The following is a 19,456-nucleotide window of genomic DNA, read 5'->3' on the forward strand; positions in this document are numbered from 1 at the left end:
TGGGGTCCATTGGCTTCCTCCGACTCAGATTTCCAAGCACAGCATATGGTTAGGCACCTGCCGCTTTTCTTTCCCTGGCTATTTCTTCTAGAAGAGATCCCAGAAAGGGCAAAAAGAACTGCAGCCGTTTCGCGGACGGCTCCTACTGGCCGTGGGGCTAAGGCACACGAGCAGAACAAGAAACGGAAGGTGAGAGTCCCACTGGAAGGATCCAGAATGCATTTATTCATGGCAGTCCCTGGGTCTCCAAACACATTGTTGTCAACGGCTTCCAAGGAGATGCGAAAATGCGATTAGCACCAAATCAGGATTCCCAGTCAGAGCCTCAACGCTCCAAGTTCCCGCATGCACACACAAAAAGGGTCTCTACTTCTCTCTCGTGCACATATCATCCCTGTGAGAGTTGCCAACCTCCAGGTGGGGCCTCAAGATCTACCAGAATTATATCTGATCTTCGGATGAAATTTGTATCCCTGGAGAAAATGTCTCTTTTGGAGTGAAGGTTTTGTGGCATCGTCCCCTGCGCAGGCCCCTCTCCTCCCCAGGCCCCAGCCCCAATCTCCAGGTTGGCAACCCTCCCACCCCACCTCTTTCTCTATGCAGCTCAGGGTGGTGCCTGTGTTTCACCCCTCCAGCCCTGTGAGGTAGGCCGGGTTGAGCGAAAGAAGACAAGCCCAACGTTACTGCACCGGCCTTACAGCGAAGAGGAAACCTGAACCCAGGCCTTGCCTGGCTCAGTCGGTCACTCAAACCCAGGACACCACAATCATTTCAGACTCAATGTATTATTATCGCAGGGAATACAGAGAGAGGGGGGGGGGAATCTGGCTCTCTATGGCCTCTGGCAAGTGGGACGATTTATGCAGCCATGCTTTTGCCCACGGCAAAAACACCCCTGGCACCAGCTGTGCATGTGCTCATTCTAAGCAATTCGTGGCTGCACTCAAGGCCCGACGATGAAAAGACAGGAAGCGCTGCCGTGATGCCACCGGTGTTCCTTGGAAGGCGATCAAAGGGCCCATCTGTCGCTCTGCCCACGTTCAGGTGCCACTTCCTACGCTTGGGGAAGCTGGCAGCGGAACCCCCCAGGAGCCCTTCATTCAAAACAGGGCGGCTCTTTGATCTTCCCTCCTTTGTTCTTCCCTGGAGGCGAAAGGAGCCTGTCTTGCTCGGAGGCAAGAATCCCTCTGTGCGGCCACGGGAGGAGAAGGGTCACAGGATCATAGAGTTGGAAGGGGCCTCCTGGGTCATCTAGTCCAACCCCCTGCACTGTGCAGGACACTCACAACCCTATTGGGTTGTGAGTGTCCTGCACAGTGCCGGGGGTTGGACTAGATGACCCAGGAGGTCCCTTCCAACTCTATGATTCTAACCTTAGCGCTCTTCCACCGTAACCGGCCCTCCCCTTCACAGAATCAGCCTCTCCATCAGATGGCTATCCAGCCTCTGTTCAAAAAATTCCTGGGTTTTAGGCAGCAAATACTGCACATTTTCTATTTGGGGCCCAGTTCTGCACACAGCTTGCAAGATTTTTTTTTTTTTTTAATGCTATGTACCCCTTCCCGTATTGCACGACAGCCCTGCGAGGTAGAACAATATTATTGCAGATGTGCGTTGAGGGAGCAAACTAGCGAGCTCCTGAATGCAAAGCGTGAACACAGGGTGTCCTGGATCATAAGAACTGCCCGCTCCGTGCCCCCGGAAGTCCCGCAAAGCAAGGCACATAGGTCACAGCCTTGGCATGGTGCTGGCAACTGCGGCCCTCCAGATGTCCATGGACTACAATTCCCATGAGCCCCTGCCAGCATTTGGCCAATCACCTTTTGGATTCAGAACACAAATGCCAAGAGAGTATTTAACGTCGAAACCTTTTGCAAAAAACAAACCCCCCAATAGAAAATGTTCCTTTGTTGTGGTCCAGTCCCCTTCACAACAAGGCGCACGGATTAGCAATCAGTAGGAAAAGATACTTCAGCAGGAGGAAAAAAGGACTTATTGAAATTCCCTAAGCCTAGAACGTGATTGGCTGCCTCGGACCAGGTGGCAGACACACACACACAAACACCCAAAGGAGGGAAAACACCCAAGGAGGCTGAGAACACAAGGGACAGAGAAACCACAAAAAATGTGGTAGAACACAATATACAAACAAACCGATTGAATTGTGTGTGCACGGTTATATCACATCACACCGCATTTCCTGGATTGTTCCTCTCTGTCCCTTGTATTCTCAGTTTACCCTTTTTGTCATGGGCCATGTTCCCTTTTCTGTTGCTGTTGTTGCACTGCCTCAATCATGCACCTATGAGCTCAATCCGAGAGCTGTGACACTCCATCCAGACGTGGAGCCAGGCCCGCAGACCAGGAAATACTAGAGTCCAGTCTTCAAAAGGTGCAAAGCAGCTCGCCCCCGAATTCCTGCTCAGCACCACGGAGAGGTCTCTCCCTTCAGTTCTCCTCCTCTTCCTCCTCCGGCTCCCGGAATCCGTCACTCTGGCGGCTCTTCCCGATCATCTCCAGTAAGGCCTGGGCCTCCGGATCCGCATCCAGAATGCTCTTCTTTCCTTTCTCCTTTTTTGAAAAAGAAGACAGGTTGGAGGGGGAAGACCCGCAGGGAGCAACGGCCAGACTGCAACAGGGCAGGGGTCAAAACCACACCTGCCTCTGCCATTTGGTCATTCAGCCAAGTATCGCAACCTGCCTTTTTACTGCTGGTTCTGTTCTCTGTCATGCAACTGATTCCCTTAGAAGTCTTAGGCCGTGAATTATCACGGGAGAAAGTTAGTTGTGGGGGACTCTCTGTTTTGCTCGGTCCCTATGACAACGCTATCTCTAGCAAGTCCTTGGAATGTGGTCTTCATGCCCAAAGAAGTGGAGGAAAAAGAAGAGTTGGTTCTTATACGCCACTTTTCTCAAACCTGAAGGAGTCTCAAAGCGGCTGACAATTGCCTTCCCTTTCCTCTCCCCACAAAAGACACCCTGTGAGGGAGGGGAGGCCAAGAGAGTTAAGGTCAGACCAGCACTATCAGAACTGTAACTACCCCAAGGTCACCCAGCTGGCTGCATGTGGAGGAGTGGAGAATCACACCTGGCTCGTCAGATTAGAAGCTGCCAGTCTTAACCACTGCTCCAAGCTGGCTCTCTAAGCGGGGACCAGTGGGGAGAACAAGGGAGGTTGGAGGTTAAAACAGAGCTGTAGTTACCCGACATTAGTCTCAGCTTGGGATAAAGCATCGTCGTACTTTACGGTAAAGAAGCTTTCCTAGAAATAAAGTTCTTGCTGAAAGCAATCGACTGAAACCTCACGGAAGGTCACCTTCAGCCCATTCTGGAGTCAGGCTGGAATCCTTGTATTTGCTCAAGCGTGCCCGTCCCTGTTGCTCTGCAAACAGCCAAATGGGCTCAGCTGCTCACATCTCCCTGCCTGCTGGGTCAGGCCAGAATTACAAGTCAGAACAGGTTACGGGGCTGTCCGAAATGAGCGAAGAAGCAGGCAAAAGAAGGCCTAGAACGCAGGGCGCCTTGAGAGAGCCTCGGACAGCGTTAGGGAACAGGAAAATAATTTTCTTGCAAGGAAAGAAAATGGCCAAGCGGCATGCAACAGCCCCCAACCTTTGCTCAGGAATAAAGATGTTAATGTTTTAAAGCACATGCAAAGTAAGTCCCACTGTTCAGATTGTTATCCTTCTCTGATGCTGGAGTTTGACCACCACAGAATGTTTTTAGTTCCTTGGCAGACAATTTGGATCTCAGCTACGTAAAGGGGGGGAGGAGAGGGTGTTGGATGTCGACCCAGAAAGACCTACAGCCGTAAGTTGGTTTCTTTCTTTCCCGACTCATTTGTCCTCTTCTCTTTCTGACATTTGATTTTCCAGAAAGAAAATCCTGACAGCCATTGCATTTGGATTAAGAGGGACCCAAGGATTCTATGCAGAGTTCCTCCAGTCTAGGCTTACTGATTTTGCTGCGACTGGACCAGAGTTTGTCCGGAGAGAATTGCACTTATGTCACTCCAAAATTCAGTCTGCGCGCCAGTAAGTCAAATGCAGTCTGGCAGCTGCACACAGCTGGCCCATTGAACCCGGGAACTCAAACCTGGATCCCCAGATCGTAGCCTGAGACTCCTAACCGCCTCCCCACCCTGGCTCCTGCATCTTTCCCATCTGTTCTCATTCCACCAATCGCCTGTCGGATGGGTCAGTGGAGCAAAGCATGGGTACCCTGTCCAAGACCAGACAAGGGAGACCCAGGGCAGAGAATACGAGTGAACAGGAGACCTGGGCCGCTTAGCTGTTTCATTCCCCTCTCCAGAGCATCTGTGACAAAGGAAACTTGCAAGGTGAGAGCTGCTTTGACCACAGACATGCTGGTTAGTGGCTGGATATTTTATTTATTTATTATTATATTTATATACCACCCTCTCCGAGAGCTCAATATGATGTCATGTGGACGCAGCCAGGGTCACCCCAAGGTTCGTTTCCCCAGGGCCCCTACAACTGCTGTTGCCACTTACCGTGGTGTCGCTTTCTGGGGGTTCGCCCACCGCCCACACCTCCAGGGCGTCCAGCGTGAAGTCCTCCTGAGCCGACAGCTGCGGGCTGTTGTACGTGATGCAGCGGGGCTTGGCTCTGCTGTGCCCCTTCCCGTAGTCGCTGTCTATCCAAAGGCCAAAGTAGTAATGCTGGCCGCCCATGCCCTGGGGGAGAAAGACAGGTCTGCAAAGAAAGGCTCCCTTCTCTCTTTCAGATGTGCTTCTGCACAAAAGAAGGCGTTTTGCTTTAAAAATGGGATTCCCCCACTCTCCCAACTGCAGACTGAAGTGGAACAGTCCGGGAGTGGCTGGGCCACATAATTCCACTGGCACGTGCCAACTGGGTCTCGGCCTGCAGAGCCAAATTTCCCCACTCGCAGCTGCACGGTACTTACGAGCCCGTTTGGCATTGTCTGCTGTCTGTGGTTCAGGTACATGAAGTGGTCGTTGTAGCCAGTGCAGGTGAACACCGAGACCGAGGGGGAAACGGAAAACAAGAAGCACCTGCTGTCACCTGCAAGCAACGGGGGAACACGGAGTCAAGGACCAAAGTGGCAAAAAAACAGAGAGGGAAGCATCACCTCCCCTACAGGCCTGATCGAGGGTCACAGGCAACATGATGAGCCGGAGGATCTAAGTGTATTTGTACACGTGCACTACACGCCCCAGAGGACGGGTGTGTTACACACAGGAAACATGAAATAATATAAAATATGTAACCGAGTTGATACAACAGGAATGCAGACCAATTGGGCAATCCCCTTAAATACCGGTATCTACATTTTTAGTCCACAGTATAGTAATTTGGAAAAAGGGAGAAAAAAAGACACAGAGAGAAAGGAACAAACAAAAAGATGAACGAAAGATTCTTAGTAATTCAAAGCTTTGGTAAGTAGCATCCAAAGCAGACATCCCCTGACTTACTGTTCAACGATGCATCTTAATTTTCCCTGCGATTGTTCGCTGTGAATGGCCAGGACCCTGCCCAGGGAAATTAAACTGCCACGTTGGCGGCTATCCCAAGGGAAGAAGGCACTGAGATTCTCCAAAATTAGGCTAGCCACTGGTTGGAAACAAGATGTTGAACTAGATGGATCCTTGGCCTGATCCAGTGTGTTTTTAGCTTTTCTCATACTGGGGAAAAATAGATCAAATATGACTGTGCAATTTGTTTTTCTTGCTCTAACTGGAGGGACTGCATGCAATTTCATTCCACGATTGTTACACCCTATGACTGACATATCTCTGCATTCCTTAGGTTCCCTTTTGTTTTCTGAGGCACCAGAAGAGCGCCACCTTGTGGCAACAGCCACCTCCATCTGGGCATCTTCCTTTTAGTGAAACCGTTAGCTTGGAGCACCCAAGACCAGCAAGAGTTTCCGGGTAGCAGCGACCCGAAGGAGTCCCAAAGCAGCGTACAAGCACCTTTCCCTTCCTTGCCCCCCCAAGACATCCTATGAGCCAGATGGGGCTGAGACAGCTCTAAGAGAACTGCTCTGCAAGAACAGCTCTAAGAGAACTGCGAATAGCGCCAGGTCACCCAGCCGGCTGCCTGTGGAGGAGTGGGGAAATCAAACCCAGCAGATCTGAGTCCGCCACACGTAACCATGACTCCGCCTTCGAGAAGAATCTTTGCGCAAGGTTCAGTCCCAGGCAGATCCGCTTCAGTTTTAAATGCCTCATTACAGATGACATAAAGCCCCGAAGGAGGAAAATGTTGCAAAAAAAATTTACAAAACACACCAGCCTCCAGAAAAGTCGGTCAGGAAAAACCAGGAGCCGTTACCTTGGAACTGCGGCTTGGCTTCCCAAGAACTGGAGGCAAAACCGCCGAAGATGTAGCCGTCCGAGTCCTTCAAGACCAGCAGGCAGGGCCCCTTGTTGACAACGTGGCCCAACAGCTGCGTGAAGCTCTCTCCGTGCAGCCGGGACGCAAAGAGCAGCTGCCAGCGGTGCTGGCTCTCTGCGGGCAGGTGGGCATTGAGGAACACGACGGAGGGGATGTCGAGGAGGCTGACGAAGCCGCTCTTTCGGACGCCTTTGCACCTGGGCAGCAAGTGGAGGGTGTCCTCGGCTCGGCCCGGGAGAGATCTCAGGACGAGAAGCCCCTGCCGGACAATCACGTTGAGGAAGGCGGAGACCTGGGGCACGCGAAACATCCAGTCTTCCAGGCTGCTTTTATCACAGAGGGCATCTGGGATCTGAGCTCCCTCCACTTTCCGCCCATCTGAAAAGGGAAACAGATGCCCTATAAGGCTTGGGACCAGCCTACTGGAGGGACTGCCTCCTGCTTGAGTTAGTGGACTGGAGTGGGGTGGGCGGTATTCTGCCCCCAGAAAACTGACCCTGGATTCAACCCCATGTCCTCAATTGTTTTTTGGATCAACCCTGAGGCTATTTCAAGGCATGAGGTGGAGAAGGCTGCAGTAGTACAATTTTTGTTGTTCGGAAGTTAACTGCTTTAGAGCTAGCCCGAAACTGAACGCGTTTTTGGTTCCCAACTCACCTGCAAGTTTCAGTTCGGACACCAGCTGAGAGGCCAGTGCTTTGATGCCGGCGGCCGGGTCCCGGGTATTCTGCAGGTTCCAGCCCTTCAACTCGTTCCTGTGCTTCAAAACATGAACCAGGGAGCCAACCAGGTCTTCTGCAAACTTCAAGAAAAGAAAGTTTTGTTCTTTGCCGGGTGTCGGGCCTCTATTCTGGATAGGCCCACATCAGTGAGCCCGGCTAGAGCTCCCGTTTCCAGCCATCTCTGTGCTGTTGGCGTGCTGAAGGTGCCACGCGTGGGAAGTCCATGTTTACAGTAAATAGATGGAATACAAAAACAAGCAAGGCTCATCAATGCCACACACCCTGGAGGCAGTTCCATCTGCTTGACCACTCTCTCTTATTAAATGTGTGTCCATACTACAGCTCCTTCAGTTGCCAACTTCAGGTTGGGAAATACCTGGAGATTTGGGAGTGGAGCCCAGGAAGGGCAGGGACTGGGTATGATTTAATTCCATCAACTCCACCCTTCAAAGCAGGCAGTTTCTCCAGGGGACCTGTCAGCTGGAGATCAGTTGTAATCCTGGGAGATCACCTGGCCACCCTATCTATCTGTGCTATTTGTAACATTAAAACAAATACAGTGTCACATTGTTTGAGCCCAGCTCAATGTCTATCATTCCAAAACCATTCTAAAATCAGTTTAAATAACACAGCAACCGGTGCAATTCTATGCAGGATTATTCCAGTCAATTTCAGTAGATTTGAGTAAATCAGTGCAGGATTGTGGCAGTTTTTTATTAAAAATTCCTCTGCCACTGGGGCAGAAAAGAGCGTGGCTGTGCTCTGGTCCGCTTGGCAGAGGAAGCTGTGTCCATCTCTGGCTGGCCAAAGGTTACCATGTTTATTAAAAGTCTCTGGAACTTTTCACTTAACCACCTTTGCATCAGCTAAGGTAACTAGAAGATTCCAGAACTTCCCCTTCTCCACACCCGCCAAGTCAGCACCTCTGCTCCCCACTCCTTTGACCCTTGCACACCCACCTCCAGGACCTGGCTCCCCTTCACCGTCCCGTCCGCCTTTGAGATCATTTTCATAACGATGTCACTCTTTTCCTCTGCGTAGCCTTTGGTGAGGGCTGCCATGAACACCACAAACTGCTCCTTCCCCAGCTGGTCACCGGGGCTAGGGGGTTTCTCGGACACTTGGACACTGTTCATCCCGTCAAAAAGCCTGAGGGTCATCGATTCGGGCAGGGCTTCCTTGACGTAGGCCTAGGGAAGGAGAAGAATGAAACAGACAGGCTTGAACGTCCTGCAAAGACGGTCCCCGGTTCTCAAGGAAGGGAAACTCTTGGCTGGAATTCGCTGCCAGAGGATTTAGTGACGGCCCCGGGAATAAAAAGCTTTCAAAAGGGGATTAGATAGATTCACGGAGGGAACAGCTATTATGGGCTACTAGCCATGGAGACTGAAGGGGGCATTCCATGTTCAGAATCCCAGACCCAGCCCAGTTGTTGGCTGTCTGGAGGAATTGGCCGGCCACTGTGTGAGACAGGAAACTGATCCAGCAGGGCTGTTCTTATGCTCTTGTCATCATTAAACCAAGCAGCGGATCTCTTGCCTTGAACATTGCCAGCGTCACAGTCCTCTTTGCGGCCTTCCCCTCCTTTCCTTCAGCAGGTCCAGCTGACCCCGATAAAGCGTCAAACACTCCATGGATGTCTGAGAGCTCCTCTGGGAGGAACCTCGAGAGGTGCTTCTGGTATAAGCTGCTCTCTGAGCTACCCATCTTCTCCACCAGAGGCTGGAATCCTACGAGAGACCTGGGGAACAGAAAGACACAAGCGTGAAAAGGCAGGCAGAAAGGAAAGAACTAGCCCTAACAAGCCTTTAGGGGTAAAACCACATTATTAGCTGCCATAAAATATTCTTGGAGAGGCCTTTTAGAAAAGACAACAGCACAGTTTTTATGGAAGCCTTCAACACCAACTCCCCTGCCAACAAAAGCCTTCTTAGGGGGCTATAATGTGAAACAAAGCAATAAGGTTAAAAGGTGAATTTCACCAATACAAAACGAGTAACAGCTGCCGACTGGAAGCCATCAACAACAGATGAACAGCTTTCGTCTGCAGAAGAGCCAAGTTCCTTTCATTAGGTGAGAGTTATATGCCCATTCCAACTCATGTTGTTGTTATGTGCGAAGTCGTGTCCGACCCATCGCGACCCCATGGACAATGATCCTCCAGGCCTTCCTGTCCTCTACCATTCCCCGGAGTCCATTTAAGTTTGCACCTACTGCTTCAGTGACTCCATCCATCCACCTCATTCTCTGTCGTCCCCTTCTTCTTTTGCCCTCGATCTCTCCCAGCATTAGGCTCTTCTCCAGGGAGTCCTTCCTTCTCATGAGGTGGCCAAGAGAAGGAAGGACTCCCTGGAGAAGAGCCTAATGCTGGGAGAGATCGAGGGCAAAAGAAGAAGGGGACGACAGAGAATGAGGTGGATGGATGGAGTCACTGAAGCAGTAGGTGCAAACTTAAATGGACTCCGGGGAATGGTAGAGGACAGGAAGGCCTGGAGGATCATTGTCCATGGGGTCGCGATGGGTCGGACACGACTTCGCACATAACAACAACATGAGTTGGAATGGGCATATAACTCTCACCTGGGCATATAAGGCATATATGGGCATATATGGGCATATAACTCTCTCCAACTCATATCTGACAAAAAAAGCTTTAACACTCAAAAGTTTATACCCCACAAAATATTGTTGGACTTGAATGTAGCAACTGGACTCAAATCGGGCAACCAAACAAAGAGTCAGCTTGTCGAACCTTCGAGGCAAAACATACCAGGATTTGGGAGGCTGCAGTCCAAAGCCAGCCCCCTCAGCAAGAGACAGTGAGCAAAAGACATAGAACATAATCCTAGAGGCCATCTAGTCCAACCCTCTGCTCAATGCAGGTTCAGACTCATGACAAGTGTTAGTCTAACTGCAATTTGAAGACTTCCGGTGAGGGGGGAGCTCACCACTCTTGCTGTAATTTCCACCCATAAAATTTCCGCTCCTCCCCTGGCATGCCTGCCCACGCCCCTCACTGATATTTGCACTCAAGCTCCTCCCCTGGCATGCCTGCCCACGCCCCTCACTGATATTTGCACTCAAGCTCCTCCCCTGGCATGCCTGACCACGCCCCTCACTGATATTTGCACACAAGCTCCTCCCCTGGCATGTCTGGCCACGCCCCTCACTGGTATTTGCGCACAAGCTCCTCCCCCTGTTATGCCTGGCCACGCCCCTTCTCACTGATATTTGCACACAAGCTCCTCCCCTTCCCAGACAAGCAGCCCGAGTCCAATATTTTCCAGGCCCCACCCTTTCTTAATAGCCACTAAGCCCTGCCCCCTCAATGACATCCCCTTTTATCTCTGGCCCCGCCCCTATATGTAAATTTACACCCAGCCCACCGGCAATATCCCGACCCCGCCCCTCGTTTTCGCACGAGCCCCACCCACGACCACGCCCATTCTGACCTCTTCACCAGCCCCGCCTCCTCGTTCGAAATGGCTCCGCTCCTTCGCTCAACATTCCCGGTCGCCGCTCCTCACCGCCGCCTCGCCCGCGCGTTCCAGGGGCTCTGACCGGCGAGCCGCTCGGCGAATGGGAACACCCCCTTGTCTATATAGGCGGGCCCCGCGTTGCGTCACCGCCTTCGGTCAGTCGCGTGACAAGGAGGCGAGGAAACCGGCTTCGAGCGGCGCGCGCATCAAGCTTCCGGCCACAGGATGTGCCGCCTTCTTCCGACCTGCCGATCTAGGATTTGAAATATCGATGGTTTGCTCTTATAGAGTCGGGTGCGGAAGCCGATCCACTCGAGACCGGAAGTGAGTCGCAGGAAGGCGACGGTTCGGCATTTCGGCCTCTATGGTGGGCGCGCGAGAGAGGCGGGGGGGTCGAGGCGCGTGACGCCACCAGGACCTCCCGTCTGCGGGAGAGACAGAGAGCCGCGAGTTCGAGTCTTGCAGCGTGGAGACAAAAGGCAATTCGGGACCTGAATATTAGTTATTTCATGCTTTATTGTATTTGTTAAGACAGAACTGCAGAGGGTCCCCCCGCCCGGGCCTCAAATGGCTCCGTTCCGTGCACCGTGGCAGCGGCAGAACAGACAGAATTCACCACGGAGACCTGCGGAGAATCCCACCCCCGAGAGACAAAAGCAGCTCACGTTTAATGCAAACTTTTCCTGGGGGAAGGATGGCTGAGCATTGCCAACCCTGGGCTGGGAGACTCCCGGAAATTTGGGGGATGCAACCTGGAAAAGTGGCAACTACAGAGGGGGAGGGGTATTGGGGGTAAGATCCACCGAAAGGAGCAGCCATTTTCTCCAGCGACGCAGATCTCTCTATTCTTGAAAGTAGTTGTGTAATTCCGAGGGACCTCCAGGCTCCATTTGGAGGTTGGCAGCCTGCTGGACCCAACTCCAAGTGGAAAGATACATGGTGCCTTCCCAGCTCTCTGTCTCTCGTGGCAGGGGCTCATGGGAATTGTAGTCCATGAACATCTGGAGGGCCACAGGTTGACTACCTCTGCCCAAAATCTTCCATGTTTCACCCACGGAACCAGCAAAGTCAGGTGGGGTTGAGGGATGCCTTGGCAGAGAAGGGAGGGCATGGCCATTTTGGGCCACATCCATGCATTGAGCATGTGCGTGTTCACCAACCCAAACAGAAACTCCCCCTGTCCAAGAACCTGGGCAATAGAGTAAAAATGTGACCACATCGAGCCCCCAATAACATTTTAAGAAGGCGCTCCCTCCCTGGGATCCCTGCAAGGCGAAACAGGGACCAGATGGAGCGAGGGTTGCATCAGGCAAGACAGGAAAACCGTGGCCAACATGCAGCCCTGCAGCCCAACAGATCTGTGCTTGGATTTTGCAATGTGCAGCAATATCCTGACGGCTCTGTCGGTCTGCTGACTTCAGAAGTGAGGGTCATGTTATGCACGAGATGGTGGGGAAGGGATTGGAAGTCTTCAGGGAGGATTCCTCTGCATGGAAGAAATAGGAGGGGACCCGAGTCAGCAAGAAGGAGGCTTCACAAGGAAAGGAGTGTAAGTCAAAGCGAGGAAAGAACTGGGTGGAGACATAATTTTATAAATAAAATTATTGTGAAAAGGGGAACCTGGGCGTAGGATGTGTTAAAGACACTTTGGAACAATATGAAGCAAGACTCTGGCGGAATGAAAATGCAGTTGACCCCTTCGCAGCTGAACGGAACTCAGGCAGAGCTCTAAGGGAATAGTAAGAGAGCTTCCAACAAAGACATGCTCTAGGGCCTTGTTCTGCCAATAAACAGCTTTGATTTGCCACATACCCACTTCCATTGCATTTGGGCTGCAATGGACTGTCTAGGGATGCCAATCCCCAGGAGGGCTCTGGAAATCTGGAATAACAACTGATCTTCCCTGCAGAAAAGGGATGCTTTGAAAGGTGCACTCCATGACATTATGTTTTGCTGAGGCTCCGAGACCCTCCAAACTCTGCCAAACCCAGTTTCTACCCTGAGAACCCCCCAAGATTTTCTCAGCCCGGGACTGGCAACTGCAATTGGCTATCCAAAAGAGAGACCATATTTCCCGACTATTTCAGACTAGAGGTTCTACAATTTTCCAAGCCTGCGAAATGCAGGACGAACTCTCTCTCGTGTGCAGTGCAATCCCAGCTCCACAAGGTGGGGATAGGAAATTGCTAACGGGCCTCACGCAAGGTTTCATCCTCGGTTCATGGATTATGTGTAGCAACGGCAGTCACGGATTTTGAGGCACTGCTCCAGATGGCTCTAATTGTGGGGGTCAGAAGGCCACTTGCCAGCATTTCCCGGCTCTGCCGCCAGACAGAGGAATGAGAAGAAGTTTTTTTGGGATCCTGCTGTTCACTTCCCGAAGGAATCCCAAAGCACCTTACGGACGCCTTCCCTTCCTCTCCCCACATGAGATGCCCGGCGAGGGAGGTGGGGCCGAGAGAGCTCTGAAAGAAATGTGACTGGTCCAAACCCGCCCAGCTGGTTGCATGTAGAGGAGGAGTGAGAAATCAAACCCAGTTCTTCAGATTGGAGGCCACCGCTCATAACCAGGACCCCAAGCTGAGAGTATAGAGAGGATCAAACGGACTGCATGCCACCTCAGACTGGGGTGCACATGTGGAAGACTGCACATTTCAACAGGGGGTTGGACTAGATGGCCTGTATGGCCCCTTCCAACTCTATGATCCTAGACTTTTGTGTAAAAGGTTTAGAAAACTAGCCCATTAGATGAAAAGAGGCAGACTGCATCCTGCACATCTCTCTCCTTTGCTGTTGACATTGGCAAAGAGGTCTCCCCCTGCCCTCCACCCCAAATCTGTGCTCCTCTTCAGGCTCTGCCAATATCCTAAATCCTTGTTCTGCTGAGTCAGCAGCTGCAGCATGAAGCAGCCGTACGTTCAGGAGAGAGTCCTCAAGTTGCAAGAATAGGCTGTATCACTTAGCTGGCAGGAGAATCACCAAGTTTCTTGGCAGGTAGCAGAGCTATGAAGGCACTGGCCTAAAACCCGTCTGCTTGAGTCGGCTGTTGCCAGCTTGCTTCTGCCAGTGGCTGCCTTTCACAATCCAAGAGGCACAACCACAAGATGGCTGCAGCAGGAGGCGGAGCCAGCCACAGTGTCAGGGAGTGATATCATGTGAAACTCTGATGGCAACCATTCCACGTTTCAGACAGAAGCTGTCAAAAACAAACATACCTTTTAAAAATACTAGTTTGCCCACACAATGCGTTTAATTGTTTATTTTGTTGGATAGCCATTTTGATTACTCAGTGCTGTATTTTGTACATTTAAAGGTGGTGCACCAACCAGAGATGGCTGGTTCGAGAGGGGTGGCATATAAATCCAAAAACAAGCAAATAAAAAAAATATCCGTTCCAAGCTACCTAAGAAACACTCCCCTGGGAGTAGCGGGCAGATCTCCAGTGGCCAATCAGAAGCTCTGCTGCTCCCACCCACTTTCCAAAAAATGAAAGGGAATATTTGAAAATGGCACCCCTCTCCGGGAACAACAAAAAGGGAACAAAATAATCCAACCTGTAAATACAAGCTAGGAACTTTAGAGGTTGAGCAGCAGAAGAATATGCTAAATATTGAAATACAACTATTTATTGTCATTCATGTGCACATCCGCATTAGTCTCACATGGCTGCACAAATCCAGAGCGTGTTGGCACATGGATAAATGAAACCAAACATGTTTCAACCCCTCTTGGGGTCGTCTTCAGTGGCCTGATATTTAAATACACTCAGGTAACAGTAATGGGAAATATACAGTGGTAAAAAATAGAGAGAGGAAGAGGCTTTCACACTTATTAAATGTGGTCAAATAGATCTCCCTTGGAGGCCCCTGTTAAAAGACTTATTCTCTAAAATCCCACCCTTATTATAGCCCTCTCTCTCCCTGAGTGCATTCTCATGTGTCTCCTAAAACAGGGGTAGTCAACCTGTGGCCCTCCAGATGTTCATGGACTACAATTCCCATGAGCCCCTGCCAGCAAGCGCTGGCAGGGGCTTGTGGAAATTGTAGCCCATGAACATCTGGAGGACCATAGGTTGACTACTCCTGTCCTAGAATGTACAAAGAGAATCTGACGAGGTACAGTCCGTTCTGCTACCTGCAGATCTCATTCTATATTCTCTGTTCTCAAGGACAAAGCCTGTAGGATCAATGCACCTTTTCGTAGTAGAGCACATGACAGGACATGGTTAGCCCGTGTTCAGCACGGTCTCCTCTTAGAAGGAGCAAATCTGCTCAGGGGCCGGTATTTCCTTGCCTATCCCGGTGATTCAGCAATGCAGAATGAAGTAAGTCAAAGACGGAAAGAGACTCTCAGATTGCAAAAGAGTAGAGAAGCACTGCGTATTTGCCAAGTCTGCACAACAACTCAGCTTTGCAGAATTGAGCTGTTTAACGGGCGGCTTGTGCGTGGAATTGCAATGCCTTCTGCTTTTCTCTTTCCCCCCGTCTTGTTCGTAGCTCAGCCATGGACACGTGCTTTGCAGGGGGGAAAGTCCTTACATCTCTAGCATTCCTCGTGGAGTATTTAAAATACACACATAAGCGGCTTTTCCGGCATGTGTTCAAATCTGTGTTAACCCGTCAGAGAGTGGCCAGTGCACTGAGGCAGGGTTTCCAAACTCCAGGTGGGGCCTGGAGATCTCCCAGAATTATCACTGATCTCCAGGTGACAGGAATCAGTTCCCCCGAGGTTTAGTACTTGGGAAGTTGGAGAAAGGTTTCTCTTGGCCCATTCTCTCCCCCCTTTGCCATCTCCGTTCTAAACTGAAAAGTTCCAGATTCTTTAGCCTTTCTTCCTAGGGAAGGGGCTCCAACCCCTAAATTATCTTGCTTGCCCTTTGCAAACACACAAAGGCTCTGCTCGGGTTCCTTCTGCAAAATGACAGTCCTCGTGCAAACCCTTGCGCAGCGACTGTGCCATGACCCCCTTGCATCCTGCATTGAGCAATCCCCACACTACCCGGATCTGACCTTGGTCTACTCAGTCTCCATCAATTCTGCTTTTACCATAAAAGGCAGGCCTTCTCGGAGCGGGCCTGACCTGCTTTGCTTCACTCGCCTCCTGTGGTTTCCTTTTTGCTCAGAGGTGTCCCTGCTTGCTTATTTTTGCTGACGAGTTACCTGATTTGCTCATTTGGAGAAAAAAAAGATGACCTTATTTGGTGAGGGGAGGGGGAGGAAAAGAGAGCCAGGGAGCCAGAATGAGCTAGCGGTGAATCAGAAGCGTAACAGTGGGGGAGGAAGTGATCTTGGTTTCACAAGACGGCCGATTAGCGTTGAGCGAGGGAGAGGGAAGCGATTCGGGCCTCCCGTTTGCAGCCTCCCGTTTGCTTGGTTTGCATGAGTCATCCGGGTAGTGGCACAAGGGAGGCCGGGATCGTCATGTCCAAGAAGGGCAAGGGGCCAAGCTGGCCACTGGGCCCTTTCCAGTGCTATGTTGGTGTGACTGGCCTGACCTGGGCGGGTCAGGCTAGCCCTGTCTTGGAAGCTGTGCAGGGTCAACCTTGGTTAACATTTGGATGGGAGAAGAAATCAAGATGCAGAGAAAGGGAACGGCCAATCACCTCTGCTCACCTTTGCCCTGGCCTGGATGGCCCAAGGTAGCCCAATGATGTCACATCTCAGAAGCTAAGCAGGGTCCGTCCTGATTAGCGTTTGGATGGGAGACTAACAAGGAAGTTGATGGTTTCCCATCCCCTGCCCAGTTGCCGTAAGCTGCCCATGGTGGTTGTTCTGCACCCGTGGATTAGTTTCCCCTTGAGATTTGTTTGTGTGAGGCGTGCCCTGGAGGAGACTCTCCAGCTACCTGAGAAAGGATTTGGGGCTTGCCACTTTCTTAAAGCCCTGTTTGTCTTTTCCGCTGACTTTCCGCTGGAGGGTATCCAAAGGATCAACTGAAGTGTTTGCACAACGCAGTGGAGCTGTCCGGGTTGCCGGAGTGCCAAGCGCCTCCAGGAAATGCAAACGGATTCGCTTGAAACGTATATAGATGGGAGCCTTGTTGGGAAGCAGGGTTGTCAACCTCCAGGAGGGGCCTGAAGAGCTCCCATAATTGCTAGGGTAGCCAACCTCCAGGTAGTGACTGGAGATCTTCCGCTATGACAATGGATCTCCAGGTGACGGAAGATATGGCCGCTTTGGAAGGTGGACGCGATGGCATTGTACGGCATGGATGTCCCTCCCCTTCCCGCAACCCCATTTTCCTCAGACTCTTCCCCCCCCCCCAAAAAAAATCCTTTCCCTCTCCAAACCCTGGCCTCTCCAGGCGCCAATCACAAATCTATAGGATTTTTGCATCTTGGAACTGGCAAATGAATTTTTATGCTGTCACCTGTTTTGAGCTTCCAGAAGAAGCAGGTTCACAAAAATAAGGATTGGTTGATTGATTGATAGAGCACCTGGTCCCACCTGGAGAATAGGAAGACGAGGGACATCAAGTTGACAATGGCTGACAGGTCATCTTCCCACCTGGAAGCTGGCAACCCTGGAAACAGCCCACAAGGTTACACGGATGCCTTGAAGGAACCCAAAAGTTCCCTAAATGGCCTGGGACCAACGTTCCTATGGGACCGCCTCTACCCTTACAATCCCCCAAGAGCACTAAGATCTTCAGATCTGTATCTGGGTCCTTGGTCTGAAGGAAGGGAAATTGGCCTTGGCCCCAGTCTGGTGGAATGCCCTCCTGGGAGAGATCAGGACCTGTAGGATGGAGCTGTTCCACCAGGCTTATGGTCGAGGCCTAAAATAACAGGTTTTGAGAAAGGCCGTCTCCACCACTGGGAGATGGAGTGGAACTGTAAGATCGGCTCCTTGCCAAAGGACACACACAAACACACACACACCAGGGTCTGGGAATTTTAGTGGGGGGGGGGCAATGGTAAGAGTTGTAAACGCTTTTATCATTTTAACGTTGTGTTCCGTTTTACTGCTATCCCCCGCCCTGAGCGATACGAAAGGGCAGGGCAGAAATAAACATTTATTATTATACCATTCTATTATAAAAACATCTCCGCCGCCACGCTCTTAACGCGTCCGGTAGCAGCAGCTCAATGGCTTTATGATGAGTAAGTAATCTATGGCCGACCGCAAGGAGGAGGGGATCGATGGAGGGCGGAAACGCATTTCACGGGAGAGGCTTTAAATATCCACCCACGAGAAGTCCTCCCCCAAGCGTAAAAACGGGCTCGTGGACGGATTTGTTGTATCAGCGGCTAAAGCAGAAGTGAACCCTTGCCTGGGAAATGAGGAGAACGTGGGGATGGGCTCAGTTGGACTGCCTGAGTGTAAATCCGTCTAAGTGCTGGGCCTTACCAAGCTGGGGAGGTGGGGTGGGGTCCTCAGGGAAGGGAGCCTGACCACAGAAAATGCGCTGTAAGCTAGAAATTGCAGGGGGGGGGGCGTGTAGGAAATGCCCTAGTTGTCATTGAGGGATTCTTCTGGAGCGGCAGTGAGGTGGAGCGGTTAAGAGCGGCAGCTAATCTGGAGAGCCAGGTTTGATTCCCCGCTCCTCCACCTGCAGCAGCTGGGTGACTCTGGGCCAGTTGCAGTTCTCTCAGAGCTCTTTCAAAGCCTCACCTACCCCACAGGGTGTCTGTTGTGGGGAGAGGAAGGGAAAGGGATTTGTAAGACACCTTTAGAGGGTAAAAAGCGGAGTATTAAAAAAAAAAAAACCAGTTCTCTGCGAAACCCCAGTTCTCCCAATGGAACTAGGGATCCCCTGGAATTATAGCTCGTTTCCAGACTACAGATACGATGAGAAACTGGATGCTTTCTGGCCCTGTGCCCCGCTGAGGTCCCTGTCCTCTCCAGAAGTCAATCTTGAAACCTCCCCACCCCACCCCCATGGGTAGGCCTCCCCTGCCCCCACCTTCACTTCCCTTGACACACAGTCTGGATCCAGTCCAGCTGCAAGATCGCCCCTGACCTTCAGCCTGGTGCTCTGCTCAGTATATAGATCAGGGGTAGTCAAACTGCAGCCCTCCAGATGTCCATGGACTACAATTCCCATGAGCCCCTGCCAGCGAATGCTGGCAGGGGCTCCTGGGAATTGTAGTCCATGGACATCTGGAGGGCCGCAGTTTGACTACCCCTGATATAGATCATTCATTTGTCCCCACCTTTCTCCTATCGATAACATCCCGGAACCTTGAACCAAACAAATCTGCCAAGGTCTCCTTTGCCTCATTTCTTCAAACGGTTTGCAAAATGCATTGCCCATGTATATGCAAATGAGGCTCTCTCCTGACGAAACGTGTTTATTTATTGAGAATGTCTCTCTTTTCTTTGATGTCCGGCTTTTGAGAGCTAATCTATTTTGTCCCCGCTTCGCTGGGCATAATGCGTAGGGTGACCTTAAGCAGCTGTGAAGCCAGCGTTTGCTTTTAAGGCTCTCGATATTTCATGATGGTCTTTTGGGGAAACGGAGGGTCCAGAAAAGGGGCTATCAGTCTCCCGGCACCAAAAAGTAGTTCCAAAATCAAAGTCACATAAAGTTCAGGGATCCTCAACCTGTGGTCCTCCAGATGTTCATGGACTACAATTCCCATGAGCCCCTGCCAGCAAAAGCTTGCTGGTTGAGGATCCCTGACATAAAGGAAATCATTGACATTACAAAGGAAAAGTGTTCGTTCATTCGGCTTGTACACTGCCCCTCACTTGACGTCTTAGAACATAGAAACAGGAAGATATGTGATAACATTTGAAACAAGGAACTATAACTAACGTATAACATTCATTGCCTTCTCGGTGATCAATTGGGCAGCTGCACAAATGCTATTTCCTGTTTCTCAAACAGAGCCCATTTCTCAGCTAGTGTAGGTCCGGGGATTCTGAATGCC

The 19,456-nt window shown here is 51.1% G+C and overlaps 1 protein-coding gene across 1 annotated transcript; it reads right to left on the bottom strand.

The window, feature by feature from the left end:
* Nucleotides 1-190: 190 nt before the first annotated feature.
* Nucleotides 191-10,806, bottom strand: MEAK7 (MTOR associated protein MEAK7). The gene is made up of 8 exons (XM_077310716.1): nt 10,555-10,806; nt 8,642-8,843; nt 8,062-8,292; nt 7,038-7,182; nt 6,318-6,758; nt 4,927-5,045; nt 4,514-4,696; nt 191-2,571 (listed from the first exon to the last, which is right to left on the bottom strand). The coding sequence occupies exons 2-8, from the start codon at nt 8,807-8,809 to the stop codon at nt 2,449-2,451; spliced, it is 1,410 nt and encodes a 469-aa protein (XP_077166831.1). The 5' UTR covers nt 8,810-8,843; nt 10,555-10,806; the 3' UTR covers nt 191-2,448.
* Nucleotides 10,807-19,456: the final 8,650 nt, after the last annotated feature.

Source organism: Paroedura picta, chromosome 14, assembly GCF_049243985.1.
Source record: "Paroedura picta isolate Pp20150507F chromosome 14, Ppicta_v3.0, whole genome shotgun sequence".
Taxonomy (NCBI): Eukaryota; Metazoa; Chordata; class Lepidosauria; order Squamata; family Gekkonidae; genus Paroedura; species Paroedura picta.

Excerpts from the sequence above, each read along its gene's own strand:
- MEAK7 (XM_077310716.1), bottom strand. The coding sequence starts at position 8,809 with ATGGGTAGCTCAGAGAGCAGCTTATACCAGAAGCACCTCTCGAGGTTC. Across the intron at positions 7,183-8,061 it reads AGGGGAGCCAGGTCCTGGAG|TTTGCAGAAGACCTGGTTGG; the intron begins GTGGGTGTGCAA and ends CTTTTCTTGAAG. Across the intron at positions 4,697-4,926 it reads AGACAATGCCAAACGGGCTC|GGCATGGGCGGCCAGCATTA; the intron begins GTAAGTACCGTG and ends TTTCTCCCCCAG.